General features: G+C 40.3%; 1 protein-coding gene across 1 annotated transcript in view; it reads left to right on the top strand.

The window, feature by feature from the left end:
• LOC122555509 (suppressor of tumorigenicity 14 protein homolog) overlaps nt 1–19,916 on the top strand; it is an 83,936-nt gene that overhangs the window by 54,603 nt on the left and 9,417 nt on the right. Inside the window, exons 13-17 of the mRNA XM_087992712.1 lie at nt 1,377–1,484; nt 9,321–9,455; nt 12,676–12,859; nt 14,347–14,618; nt 19,210–19,346. Coding sequence (XP_087848838.1) covers nt 1,377–1,484; nt 9,321–9,455; nt 12,676–12,859; nt 14,347–14,618; nt 19,210–19,346 — 836 coding nt within the window. The remainder of the gene's footprint in view (nt 1–1,376; nt 1,485–9,320; nt 9,456–12,675; nt 12,860–14,346; nt 14,619–19,209; nt 19,347–19,916) is intronic.

Below are 19,916 nucleotides of genomic sequence, written 5' to 3'. Positions count from 1 at the left end.
AAGGATGAAAACTGTCAGTGGGAACTATAAACTTGAACATACAGCTCATGGGTGTCACAATATAACTTTTCAAAGACAGGCCCATTGTTCTACAAGCCATCACAAGATGGATAAATGTATAACAAAATGACCAATTTGCCTGGTCCTCAGAGCTAACATATTTTTAAAAGTTCATTCATGGGATGTGGGTGTCACTGTCTAGACTAGCATTTATTGCCCATCCCTAATTGCTCAGAGGGGAGTTGAGAGTCAACTACATTGCCGTGAGTCTGGAGTCACATGTAGGCCAGACCAGGTAAAGATAAATGTTTTCTTTTGGCAGGATCTGTTTCTCCTGCTGCCACTGGCATTTACTGCTTTTTAACACACTGGAATTCAACCAATCAGGGATTGTTCTCAGGCAGAATGCCCTTAACTCAAAAGATTCTGGATGGCACTGACTCTCAAGTTCTCTCACTCACTGTTTCAAAAAGCAACATCATATCACACAGTTCAATAATATATAGCAATTGATATTTTTAAATTGCAAAACTCCCCTGATATTTCAGTTCTAGCAGTCCAAATTTCATTTCTGTTACAGTCCCATGAAAAAAGATAAATCTTAAAGGAGGTTGCTCTGACTGATATGAATCTGGCCTCAATTCCACATTTCCCCATGCCACCACCCACCTTTAACTCACTGTTTTTTCAAGAACTTTGAAAAATATTTCATAAACCTACCACAACCACACTCTAGGGAAGAGAGTTCAAAAGACTCACTATGCTCTGAAAGAAGAAACATCTTCTAATTTTCATCTTAAATGGGAGATCCCTTCATTGTTACTAATTTTCATCTTAAATGGGAGACCCATCTAATTGTTAAATTATATTCCCTATTTGCCGGCTTCTCCACAAATGAAACATCATGTTTCATCAAGTCCCCTCAGTATCTTATATATTTCACCTGTCATTCTTCTAAACCCCATTGGAACAGTCCCAACCTGTAACCTTTCCACGTAAGATAATTCCTCCATCTAAAGTATTATTCAAGTGAAACTTCTTTGATCTGCTTTTAATGCATTTATGTCATTAACCCATCATTTGACTATCATTGCTTAGAGAAGTGATGTTATCAGTTTTCCACAGTAAACATGGAAACTTACTGCGACATGCTATTGTAAAAGGTACTGAAAGTGGATTCAACAGTGACTAAGTGTAACTTTTCTAAGAGAGGTGTTTTCTAAACAATAGAGTGTACAACATAGATTCACAATGATGATGCTAAGCTGTGGTTACTGTAGTTACAAGGAAAAATTGAGATATTATGTAGATAACTTTGAATTTCTGCCTGACAAAGTCAACCATGTATAATTTTTCTTTGCTTTTGTTCTGGATAGATTGCTACTTCACATGTCCAAGTGGAAACTGCATTCTACATGGATCTGTTTGTGATGGAATAAATGATTGTGGAGATGCAAGCGATGAACTAAATTGTACAAGAGCAAGCAAGTGTCTTTCAATTCATTTTTCACTTTCCATTTTTCTTCTAACATACCTTAAAAATTATTTTTCAATGCATGCATAAATTAACCAATACATTTTTGGGCTATGCAAATTTTCAAAATAATAAGCATATTATTTTGAAACTTCTTACTGGTTAGACCTTATGGATTAGATTTTCTGAGTAACTTTTCCTCTGCATCAGTCATTAAAGGAATCGTTCCATGGAAACTACTGAGGATATGGAGTCACAGCATTATTGTTCGTATATGATATAATCTTGATATATGAAAGTAATAAATCTTATGATGTAAATATCCTAAGATGTAAATTCTAGTCCATGAAGTTATGGGGACTATTGCATTGTCATTCATTATAATTGGCACAGGATTTATTTTGTGAGTAAAATATAATTTAAAGCAATAAAGTAGAATGGGTATTATAAGCTATTTGGAAGATCAATGCAGCAGAATAATCTTACAGCGAGGTGATAACTTTATAATATTGTCATTGGACTAATAATTCACAGATGCAGGTAATGTTCTGGGGGCCTGGGTCTAAATGGTGGATGGTGGAATTTGAATTCAATAAAAATCTGGAATGACTATGAAATTGTCGATAGTTATAAAAACACATCTGGCTTACTAATGCCCCATGGGAAAGGAAACTGGCATTCTTAGCAGGTCCCCAGCCCCACAACAATGTGGTCAACTCTTAACCGCCTTCTGAAATGGCCTAGTTAGCCACTCAGTTTTATCAACTGCTACAAAACTTAAAGAAAGGAATGAAACTTAGCAGACAATCTGGCATCAACTGAGGCACCTTACTAACATGTGACGCCAAATTTAGTACATCCGTCTTGCGGACTGGTCAAGTACCAGTCTGACATTGTCATACTCGCAGAATCATACCTTACAGATGATGTCCCAGAAATCACCACCCTTGTCTCTGGATATGTTTAGTGTCACCGGCAGAACGAAGCCAGCAGATGTAGCTGCACAGTGACATACAGTTGGGAGGGTGTTATTGTAGGAGTATTTAATATTGACTCCAAATCCCATGGTGTCTCATCAGGTAAACATGGGCAAGGAAACCTCCCATCCACCTCTGAGTTAATGAACCAGTACACCATCATGTTAGACACCACTCAGGAAGCACTGAGGTGGAAAGGGCACAGAATATACTCTGTGTAGGAGTCTTCAATGTCCAACACCAACAGTGGCTTATTAGCACCACTACTGTCCTTTAAAGTGATTGAACTTTAAAGGACATAGCTGCGAGACAAGATCTGCAGGAATTGGTGAGGGAACGGACAAGAGGGAGAAAGATACTTGACTTCCTCATCAATAAACCTGTCACAGTTGTATCTGTCCATGACAAATCGCTACGGGTGACAACCATACAGTGGAGATGATGCCCTGGTTAAATATTGCGAATATCCTCCACCATGTTGTCTGGCACTATCAACATGCTAGATGGAATAGACTTCAAGCAGACCTAGCAACCCAAGACTGGCCATTCATGAGGCACCATAGGACATCTGCAGTAGCAGCAGAATCATACTCCAACACAGCCTGGCAATTATTGCTATTAAGCAGGAGGCTCAACCCAGATTCAATGGAGTATGCAAGAGAGCACCAGGAGGCATATGTAAAAATGAGGTGTCCACCTGATAAAGTTACAACACATAGGACATCTGCATCTGCACTTGTGTTCTTAACAGCAAGTGATAGACAGAGCTAAGCAAGTACACAACTAACAGATCAGTTATAAACTCTGCAGTTCTGCATATCCAGTCATGATTGGTGCTGGGCAATTAAATAACTCACCGGAGGAGGAAGTTCCACAAATGTCACCATCCTTAATGATGAGCAATTACAACAGCTCAGTGCAAAAGATGATCCTGAAGCATTCGCAGCAATCTTCAGACTGAAGTGGGTAGTGGAGGATCTACCTGGGCCTTCTCCAGGTCCTCAGCACCACATGTGCCAGCCTTCAGCCAAATAAATTCACTCCACTTGAGAAATACCTTGAGGAACTGGACACTGCAAAGGCTATGGGCCCCAATAACATTCCAGCAATAGTATCACAGAATCCTTACAGTGTGGAAACAGGCCCTTTGGCCCAACAAGTCGACACTGACCCTCCAAAGAGTAACCTACCCAGACCCATTCCCCTACCCTATTATTCTACATTTACCCCAAACTAATGCACCTAACCTACACATCCCTGAACACAATGGGCAATTTAGCATGGCCAATCCACCTAAACTGCACATCTTTGAACTCTGGGAGGAAACTAGCGCACCCAGAGAAATCCACGCAGACACTGAGAGAATGAGCAAACTCTACACAGTTGCCCAAGGCTGGAATCAAACCTGGGTCCCTCGTGCTGTGGGGCAGCAGTGCTAATCACTGAACCACTGTGCCGCCCCATACTGAAGACTTGCTCTCCAAAACCTGCTGCTCGCCTAGCTGGGCTCTTCTAGTCCAGCAACAGCAATGGCAACTAATGGATAATGTTGAAAATTGTCCAGGCCTGTCCTATGCACAAAAATGCAGGACAAATCTAACCGGGCATTAATTCCCCAGTCTAATCTCAATCACCAGTAAAATGATAGAAGGTGTTGTCAACAGGGCTATCAAGCAGCACTTACTCAGCAATAACCTCCTCACTGATTCTCAGTTTGGGTTCCACCAGGGCCACTCAACTCCTAACTTCCTTACAATCTTAGTACAAAAATGGACAAAAGAGCTGAACTACAGAGGTGAGGTGAGAGTGATTACCTTTGACATCAAGGCCACAATTGACCGAGTGTGCATCAAGGAACCCTAGTAAAACTGGAACTGGGAATCAGGAAGAGGACATTGCTCATTGGAGTTATACCTGGCACTGTGGCACAGTAGTTAGCACTGCTGCCTCACAGTGCCAGAGACCTATGTTCAATTCCCGCCTCAGGCAACTGTCTGCGTGGAGTTTATACATTCTCCCTGTGTCTGCGTGGGTTTCCTCGGGTGCTCCGGTTTCCTCCCACAGTCCAAAAATGTGCAGGTTAGATGAATTGGCCATGCTAAATTGCCAGTAGTGTTAGGTGAAGAGGTAAATGTAGGTGGGTTGCTCTTCGGAGGGTCGGTGTGGACTTGTTGGGCCATAGGGCCTGTTTCCACACTGTAAGTAATCTAATCTAAAAGAAGGTGATTCTGATTGCTGGAGGTAAGTCATCTCAGCTCCAAGTCATCATTGCAGGAGTTCAAGGCCCAACCATCATCAGCTGCTTCATCATGGACCTTCCCTCCACATAGAGGTCAGATACAAGGGTGCACACTGATGATTGCACAATGGTCAGCACCATTTCCAACACCTCATCAGATACTGTAGCAGTCCAAGTGCAAATACATCAAGCTGACTAATATCTAGGCTTGGGCTGATGATATTATCAAGGTTTATAAAATCATGAGGAGCATAGATAGTGTGAACAGCCAAGATCTTTCTCCTAGTGGAATTATCCAGAACTAGAGGGCACAGGTTTAAAGTGAGAGGGGAGAAATTTAAAAAGGACCTGTGGGGTAACTTTTTCAGGTGGAGGGTGGTGTGTGTATGGAATGAGCTGCCAGATGAAGTTGTGGAGGCTGGTACAAGTACAACATTTAAAAAGCATCTAGATGGGTATATAAATAGGAAGGGTTTAAGAGAGATTTGGCCAAATGCTGACAAATGGATGTGTGGTTGGCACGGATGAGTTGGACTGTAGGGTCTATTTCATTGCTGTATGACTTGGTGACTCTAATTGCCAGGCAATGGCCACATGTAATAAGAAGAGAATCTAACAATCATTTCTTGACATTTAATGATGTTACCATCACTGAATCCCTCACCATCAACATCTAGAGGTTACCAATGAGCAGAAACTGAACTGGACTAGCCACTTAAGTAATTTGGCTACAAGAGCTTCTGAGAGGCTAGGAGTACTGCAGTGAGTAACTCACCTCTTGACTCCTCAAAGCCTGTCCACTTCCTATTCCTATACCTCTTCAAGATAGAAGTCGGAAGTGTAATGGAATACTCCCCATTTGTCTGGATGGATGCAACTCCAACTACATTTAGGAAGCTTGAACTATCCAGGATTAAACAACCATTTGATTGGTACCATATTCACTAACATTCATAACCTCAACTACTGACGCTCAATACCAGTAGTATGATGGATCCACAAGATGCACTGCAGTAGTTCGCTAAGGTTCCTAAGACAGCCCCTTCCATCTCACGGCCACTACCATCTTGAAGGAAATACCACGATCTGCAAGCCCTGTCCCCAAGCCACTCACTATCCTGACTTGGAAGTATACTAAGCCATTCTTCAGTGTTGCTTCCTAACAACTTTGTGGGTCTATCTATGCCAAATAGATTGCAATGGTTCAAGAAGGTAGCTCTTCACCACCTTCTCAAGGGCAACTCAAGATGGGGAATAAATGTTGGCCTCTACAGCAACATGGAGAAAGTGAGGACTGCAGATGCTGGAGATCAGAGCTGAAAATGTGTTGCTGGAAAAGCGCAGCAGGTCAGGCAGCATCCAAGGAGCAGGAGAATCGACGTTCCTGAAGAAGGGCTCATGCCCGAAACGTTGATTCTCCTGCTCCTTGGATGCTGCCTGACCTGCTGCACTTTTCCAGCAACACATTTTCAGCTCTACAGCAACGCCCACATCCTGTATTTGAGTCAACAAAAATACTTAAAACCTCGAACTTAACTTAAATATGTCAAACATCAAGATATTAATCATAATATTTATAGACAATAGACAAAAGACAATAGGTGCAGGAGTAGGCCATTCTGCGCTTCGAGCCTGCACCACCATTCAATATGATCATGGCTGATCATCCTTAATTAGTATCCTGTTCCTGCCTTATCTCCATAACCCTTGATTCCACTATCCTTGAGAGCTCTATCCAACTCTTTCTTAAATGAATCCAGAGATTGGGCCTCCACTGCCCTCTGGGGCAGAGCATTCCACACAGCAACCACTCTCTGGGTGAAGAAGTTTCTCCTCATCTCTGTCCTAAATTGCCTACTCCGTATTTTTAAGCTGTGTCCTCTGGTTCGGCACTCACTCATCAGCGGAAACATGTTTCCTGCCTCCAGAGTGTCCAATCCTTTAATAATCTTATATGTCTCAATCAGATCCCCTCTCAGTCTTCTAAATTCAAGGGTATACAAGCCCAGTCGCTCAAGTCTTTCAGCATAAGGTAGTCCCGCCATTCTAGGAATTGACCTCGTGAACCTATGCTGCACTCCCTCAATAGCCAGAATGTCTTTCCTCAATTTTGGAGACCAGAACTGCACACAGTACTTCAGGTGTGGTCTCGCCAGGGCCCTGTACAGCTGCAGAAGAACCTCTTTGCATCTAAACTCAATCCTTCTTGTTATGAAGGCCAACATGCTATTAGCCTTCTTCTCTACCTACTGTACCTGCATGCTTACCTTCATTGACTGGTGTACAAGAACACCCAGATCTCTTTGTACTGCCCGTTTACCTAAATTGATTCCATTTAGGTAGTAATCTGCCTTCCTGTTCTTGCCACCAAAGTGGATAACCATACATTTATCCATATTAAATTGCATCTGCCATGCATCTGACCACTCACCTAACCTGTCCAGGTCACCCTGTGATCTCCTAACATCCTCCTCACATTTCGCCCTGCCACCCAGCTTAGTATCATCAGCAAATGTGCTAATGTTATTACTAATACCATCTTCTATATCATTAACATATATTGTAAAAAGCTGCGGTCCCAGCACTGATCCCTGCGGTACCCCACTGGTCACTGCTTGCCATTCTGAAATTGAGCCGTTTATCACTACTCTTTGTTTCCTATCAGCCAACCAACTTTCAATCCAAGTTAGTACTTTGCCCCCAATACCATGCGCCCTAATTTTGCTCACTAACCTCCTATGTGGGACTTTATCAAAAGCTTTCTGAAAGTCCAGGTACAGTACATCTACTGGATCTCCCTTGTCCATCTGTAGAGTCACATGCACAAAAAATTCCAGAAGGTTAGTCAAACATGATTTCCCCTTCATAAATCCATGCTGACTCTGACTTATCCTATTACTACTATCCAGATGTGTCATAATTTCACCCTTTATAATTGACTCCAGCATCTTTCCCACCACTGAGGTCAGACTAACTGGTCTATAATTTCCTGCTTTCTCTCTCCAACCTTTCTTAAAAAGTGGTACAACATTAGCCACCTTCCAATCCGCAGGAACTGATCCTGAATCTATTGAACTCTGGAAAATAATCACCAATGCATCCACGATTTCTCGAGCCACCATTTTGTATTGAATTTGTATTTAAGGGATCAAGGCATTTAATTATATGACAAAACAAATTAAGAAAGAGTTAAGGCAGAAAATATAAAATCAATGTAGCAACATTACAAAGTAACCAATCATTTTAATATCCATTGATTGGTATACCACATATGCATTACTTCTTGCCATAAAGGTTCACATTATGAACTTAAGCCACATAAAAGTGTATAGTGTTTTATTTAAACAGAATTTAGTCAGAGGTCTGAGATGGCCTGATAGTCTCCTTGGTGCAGCATGAAGTTCCAATAGGGTGATTATTGGTGCATAAAAATACCTTTTGGATCCTGTTTTGGACATTTAGAGCATTTAGATAAAATCTGCTTTAAAGTAAACTGGGTTGACCTAAAACTGACCCTTATAGTGAATAAAGTTAACCATCATTTCTGCGGACAATTCAGTACCATACTGGAACCAATGTCTTTCAAATGAGTTGTCAGACTGAAGCCCTGTCAGTCTTGTCAGGATGTAAATGAACCCTTGGTACTATTTGAAGAGGAGCAGGGGAGTTCTTCCATATCCTGTCCAATATTTATCTCACAACTAACACTTAAACCAGATTATCTGGTTATTTATCCTATTGCTGGTTGTGGAAACTTACTGTATACAATTAGCTTCTGAACTTTCTACATTGTAACTGTGACTATATTTCTAAATAACCTCATTAACTACAAAGTGCCTTGAAACATTTGTAGGTAATAAAAAAGCACTATATAAATGCAAATCTTTTTCATTCTATTTTTCTCTGAGACCAAATTCCATTTCACAGTATAGATTCAACTTGCTTTGTACAAAGAACATATTCTAAGTATTATCCTGGATGTTGATGGAAAGTTATATAGGGAATCTCAAAGGGAAATATCCAGGAATGGGCTCAACAATGTTTTTAAATCATATGAATAATTATTTTAATAACGTTCTGGTTTTTGAATACAAGAGTAAGTTCTTGTGTGAACGTAACAATTGCTGAGACTGTGTACAGTTGAATTACTGGTACTAAATAGGGTGGTGTAAAAGAATGTTATTGGCTGACTGCATCCAGAGTCTCCATTTATTTACTTTAGCAAGTAGCGTGGAGAGCTGTAGCATAGTTATGATTAAATGCTCTGCTTGATTCACAACTCAATTATTAATTACTTTACATATGATAAATGACAGGACAAATATTTACTTGAATTATAGAAGTATTCATGAGATGTTAGAGAATAATGTTGACAAGATTCCCATTCTCTTGATCATAAATTTAAAGTTTTTTCTTCAGGCTGATGTTTCAGAGTTTCCTATAGATGTAGCTATTGTCTTTTCATTTAATCCAGCCAACAAGTCATAAGTGACCAATATTTTGCAAGGAAATGAATAACTGGGATGTTGCTGGTATGTTCCTGTAAAAGCTTTACGTAGAAGGTTTATATTTAATGGGGAAAAAAAAACATTGTTTGTAATCCTTGGTGAACTATGTGATCTCTCAGCAGTGATCTTTCCTTCATTGCATAAAGGCTGCTCCTTTACATCATATAAGTGCCATAATGGTAAATGTGTGAACAAGATTAATCCAGAATGTGATGGGAAAAGAGACTGCATGGATGGATCAGATGAATCAGGCTGTGGTATGTTGAGGTAAACCGTGGTACACTGCAAAATGTGACACACATCAAGCCATATTTTTGTTGAGCACAATTGTGTTACGCTCTATAGTGAATAATATCTATGGAAAATGTTATACTTTCCTAAGTCGTTTGTTTTATATTATTGTAGCTTTTCTCATGGTGTCACTTACACAATGAAATTATATCTGTGTACTCCTGGTAGCATTTTATAAAAACTATTAACCTGTACATCTTAAATGTCAAAATAGCATACAGAAGAATTTTATAGAAATGTTTCGATATCCAAATTTCACCAGGGATTAAAGGGACGAATATTACAGGCCAATTACAAGGTAAAAGGCATTATATAATTAGACACAATCTTGGATAGTCAGACTTATATCACTAGTACTGGATTACTGGATGGTGCCTTGAAATAGAGGAAAATGTGAAATGAGGTAAATCTGTAATAAGATGTATACGGATCCATGCTTAAAACATTAGAAATTAAATGCAAGAAGTGAAGATTATTGGGGCAACAGGGAACTACATCGTGTTTTTAATTAACCAGATGCAAATGAATGTAACATTCAGGTTTGTAGAATATGTTGAAAAGAGAAACTAGATGGAAAAGGAAGTGGCATTACTCTACATATTGGAAAACCATGGAGATAGATGTCGAAACTTACAAAATTAATTCTGAAAAGCCATCACTGATGCAAAAAAACCCACACTAATCCAGAAGGCAGAATTTACCCCTCCCTGGAGGTAGCAAGAGAGGTGGAAAGAAGGTCAAATATTTGGATCTATATGCCCTGGAGTGATACTTGTCCCCATCTTACCACATCAACAATTAAATGCTGGGAGAGATAGTCCACTGGGGTCTTCCTTGAGTCAGCAACAATTAATGTTATTAAATGATCAATTAACAGATACTTACGGACTTCAACTCATTGCCAACCCAATTACCTGCCTTCTGTGTCAGTGAGGAACATGGCTAGTTCCTCCCTATAGGAATACCAGGGCCCTCATGGATACACCACAGAGTGATTGCCCAGAGCGTGGCACTGTAGTTTGTCATTCAAGAACTCTGATGCTATGAGATTGACATCGCCACGTTCAGTGAGAGCCAGCAAACTGGAGAGGGACAATTCAAGGAACACTGAGGCAACTATACTTCTTCTGGGAGGGAAAACTAGAAGAAGAACACAGAGTTCATGGACAAAAACAGAAATTGCTGGAAAAGCTCAGCAGATCTGGCAGCATCTGTGGTGAGAAATCAGAGTTAACGTTTTGGGATCCTTCCTCAGAGGAAGGGTCCCTCAAACCAAAATGTTAACTTTAATGTCACTTCACGGATGCTGCCAGACCTGCTAAGTTTTTCCAGCAATTTTTGTTTTTGTCTCTGATTTACAGCATCCGTAGTTTTTTCATTTTTTATGAAATTTATCCGAGTTGGATTTGACACCAAGAATAAATTTGTCAACTAGCTTCATCATTGAACTGAGGAGATGGAGGCAGATTCTGTGGGAAGAGTGATAGCACTTAGAGATGTAATGATGAAAAAAATGAAGAGGGAAAAATGAGAGTGGTGAAAACGAAAAGCTGAGACTCAAAGTAATTACATATCTACAACCAGACATCCCACATGATAACAAATGCTGTATGTGTCATGAAGCCTGCAGAACCCAAATTGATGTCATCTTTGGACACGTTATCCTTGCCTGTGAGTGAAAGCCAATAATGTAATTGCAATAACTCAGGAAGCCCAGCTGGTAAGAAACATCATTTATTGTTGAACCCAAAATGGAGCCAGTAATCACAGCATGCATAAGCTAGTCCCAGCCCAGGGCAGACAGTTCAGCAGACCCATCCCCCTGGGTCCACTTTATAGCTATTTTTAATCCGCCTGTTAAGGCATGCTGTTGCACACCTCTGGAGCAGGTGAGACTTGAACGCAGGAATCCTAGTTGAGTGGTAAGAAGACTATAACTGTGCCACAAGAGTCTTTCTGAGTCCATTCAGAGTGGCATCACATACTCTAGGCCTCCTGAGTGAGAGGTAGGGACAGAGCCTTCTGGGTGGGCCTGCCTTTTTTATATTCAGAAGTTAACACACAATTAAATGACTTTCCCACCACTACATCACCATGACATTTCTTTTCACTATTAACCATGTGGGTCTGCCTTTTTTTTTGCCTTGCATGTGAAAGTATTATCTCAAACAAATGAATGACTTTTCTACCATCAAATTGCCATGACTTTTTTTTGAGCAATTAACCATCATCAGGCACCACCCATTCAGCCAATGGGTCTGTCTTCTAAAGGGCTCGGTTGATGAGATACCAAAGGAACTCATACTCAACGAACTCCACATATCCAGTGATATCCCCATAGCCATTAAAGAGGTTATCACAGTAATAATATGAAATTACAAATATATATTGGAAGGATGTTAAGAAAGCTGGGAAAAGATTTGGAAAAAATATACTATCTGAAGTTAAGTTAAAAAAATGCTTTCAGTTCTGCAACAAGAAATTCAAAGAATAGGTAAAATCTATAAGCGGTATAAATAGGACTAAAACTGATGATGTCTACAAAATTCTATTTTTTCTGCATGTTTTGCATAAAAATGTGATTGAATATCAGAGGAAAAAGAGTGAATTTCGATATGGGTTGTCACACCTACTCACTGTAATCTCTGTGGAGGAGTGGCAGATATTCTGGAGAAAAACAGTTCATTTTTTTCCAGGGTTTCTGCTTTGCATCCAGTAAAGTTACAGAAGTATGACAACCCTCATGGATACTCATCCTTGCAATCCTTTGCATTTGTTGTAAATGTAGATATTTATTCTGCACTACCGCCATGCAGACACTGATGTAAGTCCATTATAATTTTATTGATGTTCAAATGGGGAGTAACAGTTTTATGCTGCTTCTTCACTGTTTCATAAACTGAATCATAAGTTAGAACAGGTCTGAGCTAAATATGTTTTAGAATAGTTAATTTTGATACATATCAAACCCCTTCATTCCTATGCACAATTACTTCAGTTATTAACTACAATGGAAAAGATATATAAAGAATCCTGTAACACACGTTATCTTTAGTTTTATGTGCTTGAAATTGAATCAGAAACTATTGTACCAGATATGAAATGGGCTATTGTTATTATGTTTTAATTCAGTTAAATTGATAGTATCTATTGCAAATAGAAATATAATCTCCAAATATGTTTCAGGATGTGGAACAAGTCCAGCCAAGAAAACAAAAATTGTTGGGGGTGAAAATGCCAAGAAAGGGAAATGGCCTTGGCAAGTTAGTCTGCAAATGGGAATGTATGGGCATATATGTGGAGCATCCATTGTTTCAAATCGTTGGCTGGTATCAGCTGGCCATTGTTTCCAAGACTCTGACTCAATCCGGTAGGTAGAAATTTGTTCATGATCATGCTGAAATTGACAGAAGTGAAACATTCTTTTCAAAATGATCGTTTCTCTAATAAATAATTTATTTTCTAATTGAATATTTGGAATCGACCATCCAGAATTCTTCTGATATAATGGTAATTCAAGTAGTGGTATGAACAAATCAAAAAGATCAGCCTTCCCTTCGTTTAGAAAAAAGCAAGGACTGCAGATGCTGGAGAGTCAGAATCGAAAAATGTGGTGCTGGAAAAGCGCAGCAGGTCAGGCAGCATCCGAGGAGCAGGAGAGTCGACGTTTTGGGCATGAGCCCTTCCTGATGACTCCTGCTCCTTGGATGCTGCCAGACCTGCTAGCCAATGCCACACTTTTCAATCCCCCTGAGTTTAGCAAGAGTGTGGTAAAAATTCATTTCTTTCCAATTTACATGGAAGGTTTTGTTCTGCTTCCTAATGGCTCGCACCAGGAGTGCATTATTGAGAAACTGTATATACCCTGCTCACAACTTTCTATCCATTAACTATATAAATGTAAAATAATAAAGTTGGAAGACCACATGACCTGATGTACTAAAAGTGGAAGCAATCAAATTTTTACCCCTTTTAGCTAGCCTTTTAGAAAATCTTTTACAGCACTTAATCCTGCCATTTAGAGATAACAAAATAACAACAGAAGCTTAAGTGCAATATTAAATTATCTTCATTCCGAAAGTTTTAAATTTTATAAATGAGAAATGTTAGTAGTTCCTGCAGGACTGTGGCATGCCTCTCACTTGTCTCAAGAGCAATTAGCAATGGGCTCTATCTGTTCACCATGTCATCAATTGTCACATCCTGTGAATGGAAAAAAAAGAGTTCTGAAATGCCTGTTGTATATTTGATTTTATTTTGAGATCAAGCAAACACCGTGATGGTTAATGCCAGAGTTAAGGGAATGTTGAGGAATAGGAAGTGTGGTAGTGCAATTATGATTGTTGGCCATGCTATCCGTTGCCTATGCCTCCAGCTCTCAGATTCCCTCTCTACATCTCTTATCCTATCAATCTCACTTTCCTCCCTTAAGACACTTCTTTGACCAAGCATTTGGTCATTTCCCTATATGGCTTGCTTGTTTTAGTGTTCTTGTGAAATGCCTGGAGGATTTTCATTTTGTTAAAGGCCCTGCATAAATATACATTGGGTATTAACAATAATGGATGAGTTGTTCATTGGCAAGAAAGGTTCTGTCTAACTTGTCTCTTCCTATCTCTTCCTTCATTTCCTTTTCCTGTTCTCATTTGCTTGCCATATAGGTTTTGAATCCATTGTCTAGCGTACCGCTAACCACCACCACTCCCACCCCCACCACTCCCACTCCCCACAAGATAGTGCAGGGCCTCTCCAGAATCATCCAAGCAGCAGAAACATTGTTTAACTATTCAGAGAAACCTGATAAGTTTTTGTGTTAACACATTTCTAATATGTCACAGAATTTCCTTATTCTTACAGATATTCCACTTCATCAGCTTGGACGGCATATTTAGGCTTGAGGTTAATGAATAGAATGAACTCCTGGATAGTGACCAGATCAATTAACAGAATTGTTACCCATCCCAAATATGATGAATATACATCAGATTATGACATTGCTCTATTAGAATTGAAGACACCAGTCTTTTTCAGTGATTCCATCCAACCTGTCTGCTTACCTGCTATTACTCATGTCTTCAGTACCACATCAAACTGTTACGTAACTGGCTGGGGAGTACTAGGAGAAGATGGTATGTTGCTTTTGTAAATGCTGTTGAAAAATAAACAATGAGAATGTGTTGTTTTTGCATAACGAAGAAAACACAGTGCAGTCCTAACAAATGTACAGGTAAGCAAAATGACCAGTGCTGCCCAATTTGAAGCATGATGTGAACGTACATTGGATAATTAATGCTCCAATGTTGTACGGCTGTCTCTGATCCATACTTTCTGGAGTAAGCATGTGATCAGTGAATTTATTCTGTAATTTTTATTCAAGTAAGTTGTCAGGGTAAAATGTTCAATTGTGCGTTTTGGTGTGTAGTGGAAATATGCTCTGTTTTATTGTACTATGCTAATATATACTATTTATGTTTATGGAGGAGAAAGTGAGGACTGCAGATGCTGGAGATCAGAGCTGAAAATGAGTTGCTGGAAAAGCGCAGCAGGTCAGGTAGCATTCAAGGACAAGAGAATCGACGTTTCGGGCATGAGCCTGACCTGCTGCGCTTTTCCAGCAACACATTTTCAGCTCTGATCTCCAGCATCTGCAGTCCTCACAATTCCTGAAGAACGCCTTCTTCACTATCCTATCTACCTGCGACTCCACTTTCAAGGAACTATGAACCTGCACTCCAAGGTCTCTTTGTTCAGCAACACTCCCTAGGACTTTACCATTAAATAAGTCCCGCTAAGATTAGCTTTCCCAAAATGCAGCACCTCTCATTTCTCTGAATTAAACTCCATCTGCCACTTCTCAACCCATTGGCCCATCTGATCAAGATCCTGTTGTAATCTGAGGTAACCTTCTTCGCTGTCCACTACACCTCCAATTTTGGTGTCATCTGCAAACTTACTAACTATATCTCTTATGCTTACATCCAAATCATTTGTATAAATGATGAAAAGTAGAGGACCCAGCACCAATCCTTGTGGCACTCCACTGGTCACAGGCCTCTAGTCTGAAAAGCAACCCTCCACCACCACCCTCTGGCTTCTACCTTTGAGCCAGTTCTGTTTCCAAATGGCTAGTTCTCCCTGTATTCCGTGAGATCTAATCTTGCTGACCAGTCTATCATGGGGAACCTTGTTGAACGCCTTACTGAAGTCCACTTAGATCCCGTCTACTGCTCTGCCCTCATCAATCCTCTTTGTTCCTTCTTCAAAAAACTCAATCAAATTTGTGAAACATGATTTCCCACTCACAAAGCCATGTTGACAATCCCTAATCAGTCCTTGCCTTTCCAAATACATGTACATCCTGTCCCTCAGGATTCCCTCCAACGACTTGCCCACCACCAACGTCAGGCTCACTGGTCTCTAGTTCCCTGGCTTGTCCTTACCATCCTTCTTAAACAGGGCACCACGTTAGCCAACCTCCAGTCTTCTGGCATCTCACCTGTGACTATCATTGATACAACTATCTCAACAAGAGGCCCAGCAATCACATCCCTAGCTTCCCACAGACTTCCAGGGTACACCTGATCTGGTCCTGGGGATTTATCCACCGTTATGCGTTTCAAGACATCCGGCACTTCCTCCTCTGTATTATGGACATTTTTCAAGATGTCACCATCTATTTCCCTACGTTCTATATCTTCCATGCCCTTTTCCTTGCATATGCTTAGGATGAATATTACCTCACAAGGTAGATTACAAGGACATCAATAGTCATAAACCTTAACAAACTGAAAGAGACCATAGCACTGTTGTAAACAGAGCTGAGTTTATGTCAAATATCAGGTTATCCAGAAAGTTGATTCTGTACTTGAGCACCCAAAGCAATGTCAGTATTGTTTAATTTTTTTATCCTATTGCTATGTGTCAGAGCCACATTGACATCTGCAACTAAGCTTGAGTCAGCCTGCTAAATGCTTTGCCGCTTTGCTTTGGATTACTTTGATGGATGTGTTCTGTTGGGTCTGGACCACCACACATGCAGGTGCAACTTCCTCAACCTGAACTGATGGAGCAATTTGGGTCCCTGGCAGAGGAGAGGTGGTGTTTCTGGGGTTTCCTGAGATGATGATCCCTGGATGCCTGGCTGTTGTTCCTCCTCCCTGTCCATGTGAAATGGCACCTCTTTCAACCCTCAAGGGCACATGGAGGACAGAATCACCAGATACCAATTGCTCCGCTGTACATGGCTGTCAATGGTAGCTGCTGTCCATTCCAAGGAAGGCAGACATGTGCTGACATGCTGGAAGCACATCAGCTGACAGACATCAGGCAGAGTCCTCTGCCCTTTCGTCCGGTTTGTACAGGATCTCTGGAACCTCTGGCAGATTTTCCCCTGCTCACCTCTGTATCTCTATCAGCTCTTTAACAGCTGATCCAGAGGCTCGTCATCTCTACTGATTTTAGGGACCTATTCTCCAGCTGTCCCCTGAGTGTTTAAGACCTTGGCCGTTCCTTCAGCCTCTTGCTGCAGGCCTGTGCTCACAGAATATGGGACCAAACCTACTCGTGACACATTACACACTGAGGTGAATGTCTCTGCACTGATGGGCAGTTGGAAGGCAGATCCTGACAGTGTATCCTCTAAGACCGGCGACTGTTCCTCCCTAGAGGTATGCTGTAAGATGCTGGTAGAGTTGGACCTGGGAATCTTCCTCTTTTGGTTCTGTCTTGGGAGAGGAATCCAGAAGCTGCATGAAAAACATAAAGGATTGTTAGTGTCACAAGTTTCTCCCTTACCCAGTATTTTATTAAAATGTTAGTGTGATTGAGTCATAGAGTTGCACAGCAAACAAAGAGACCCTTCAGTCCAAATCATCCAGGCCAACCAGATATCGTAAATGAATCTAGTCCCACTTGGTAGCTTTTGGCCCATATCCCTCTGAACCTTTCCTATTCATATAGCCATCCAGATACCTTTTAAATGTTGTAATTGAACCCACCTCCATCACTTCGTCAGGCAGCCATATACGCACCACCTCTGGCTGAAAATATTTCCCCTTAGGTCCCTTTTAAGTCTTTCCCCACTCACCTTAAGCCTGTGCCCTCTTGTTTTGGATTGTCCTACCCTGGGAAAAAAGACCTTAGCTTTTCACCCAATCCATGCCGCTCATGATTTTATAAATGTCTATAAGGTCATCCCTCAATCTCCGACACTCCAGGAAAAATAACCCCAGCGTATTCAGCCTCTCCCTATAGCTCAAACTCTCCAACCTGGCAACATCCTTGTAAATCGTTTCTGAACCTTAACAACTTGAGGTCATTGGAATTTCCTTTCACAAAAGATTGTGAAAGCAGAATCACTGAAGATTTTTATGGCAGAACTGATAAATTCTTGATGAGCAAGGAGTGAAGGTTATTACGGATTGTTTGGAAGGTGGAGTAATCAGATCAGCCATGATTTTATTGAATGAGGGGCTGAATGGCCTACTCTGCTTCTACTTTATGTGTACGTATATGCAGCTGGGTACAGCAGGGTTTTTTCACTAGATGGTTGGAGCTACCCAATCACCCCTTCAGCACAAGCACACTCTCTCTGCTCTCCGCCAGCCCTTCAAAAGGGTCAAGGGCGTTCTGTTAGGCATTCCCTCATTTGCTCACATTCTTTTCCTGCAGAAACAGAGAAACATTAAAAGACATTAGAAAGGGTACATGAGTAATTTGGCTGTGTTGATAGATACAGTCAGAGATGTCAATCTTCCAGAGCAGTGATCGGCTGGAGTGTGTTATTAATAAGAAGAATGTTGTTTGGGACAAGTTGGAAATGAATAGGAACTGGTTGAAAAGTGGTTTGGTCTTGTCAGAAAGCTAGACTCGATGCAAAGCAACAAAGTATTGTGTGCATGTAAGGTACCTGTGAGATGTTCATCTTAAATCCATTCTTTGTGGCTTTGACCTTAATCCATTCAAATATTTGGTGAAAAGTTATCAGACATGTCTGTTCTCCTCATTGTGAACTGTCAGTAAGCTAGTGAGTATTGCAGCTTCTTTTATATTTTAAGTGTGAACCCTGACAGATTTGTATGAGCCAGTTTTATCATGGTGCAGGTAGTGTTACATTGGTAGCTGCAATAAAGTGTCAGACTGCATTTGGGGTATCTGATGGAGATACCTGGCATCCAATCTTGTATGTTGCAGTCTTGAGCAGTGACAAAAAGATTCTCCCCTCCCCCAATTTGAAAGATTTGAAAATCTTTCATTGCTGTAAAAATATTGTTAAAAACATAAAGTTATTTGAAGCTGGAGACCGACTGTAACCTTGGAGTGATTTTGTAAGTCACATTGCTAATTAAAAAGTTGACTGTGGCTCTCTGTTACCAAGGTGCCTAACCTGGTGTGGCACTTTTTTTTGCATCTTCATGTGATTCTTGACTCTGAGGTTGAATGTTCACACATGAGTGTTACCCTGGAGACTGAAATAAATATAAGATATTGGTCAGAAAAGGATTTTGTTAGGCGTGGATGTGTTTAAACAAAGAAAGCACAGACTTAATTAATTATCTTCTTCAGTATTTATAGAGTGCAAGGAGATAATTTTGCTATATGTGATTTGTGGATCCAATAGACGTTCAGTTCCATGGGGGGTTGGTGTGGACTTTTTGGGCCGAAGGGCCTGTTTCTACACTGTAGGCAATCTAATCTAAACAAAATCTTTCTATATTTTAGGTGAATTGGCCACTGTTCTTCAGGAGGCCAGTGTGAAAATAATTCCCCTCAATATTTGTAACAAGTTATACAAGAATTCAGTGACAACTAGAATGCTGTGTGCAGGCTACCTTCATGGTGGAGTTGATGCATGCCAGGTAAGTAGCTGTGCATTTCAGAACAGGTAGTTAATTGACAGTTGCAGAACACTTAAAATACAGAACCAGCTGCTTTGACTTTCACGAAAATATACTGCAGTTTATCTTTATTGTTTTAATGAATGTTGATCTTAAGATGTAGTAAGTTAGAAACAAGCTTTTTCATTAAATTTTTATTTAATTCAATTTTTATATATAATTTTACATCACCCACTTATAGGAAAAGAATTTTCAAACCATTGTAATTTAATGGGTATTTTCCACAATCATAGCTGCAAAATTAGGCTGTGTACGGTTCTGATTTCAACTACAAAATAAAGACATATCATAAGACCTGCATTAGTCATTCAAGTCCAATCACATTTGGTATAGACAAGTGTGATGATCATTCTTACAGAATAATATCTCAATTAGAGCAATTAATAAATTATCAGTTAATCTGTCTCTTCTCTTTGTTGGTTAAATGTGGAATAAGATCTGACACAAGAAATTTTCTGCTGTACCAACTCGCCCCATACCAAGATCCCAAACTATTGTTCCTTCCATATTAAAGCTTTAAGTTGGCATCTA

This window comes from Chiloscyllium plagiosum, unplaced genomic scaffold (assembly GCF_037043375.1).
Source record: "Chiloscyllium plagiosum isolate Xiang-an unplaced genomic scaffold, Cpla_swu_hap1 HiC_scaffold_12, whole genome shotgun sequence".
Lineage (NCBI taxonomy): Eukaryota > Metazoa > Chordata > Chondrichthyes > Orectolobiformes > Hemiscylliidae > Chiloscyllium > Chiloscyllium plagiosum.
This window is presented reverse-complemented; position numbering and strand designations above follow the sequence as displayed.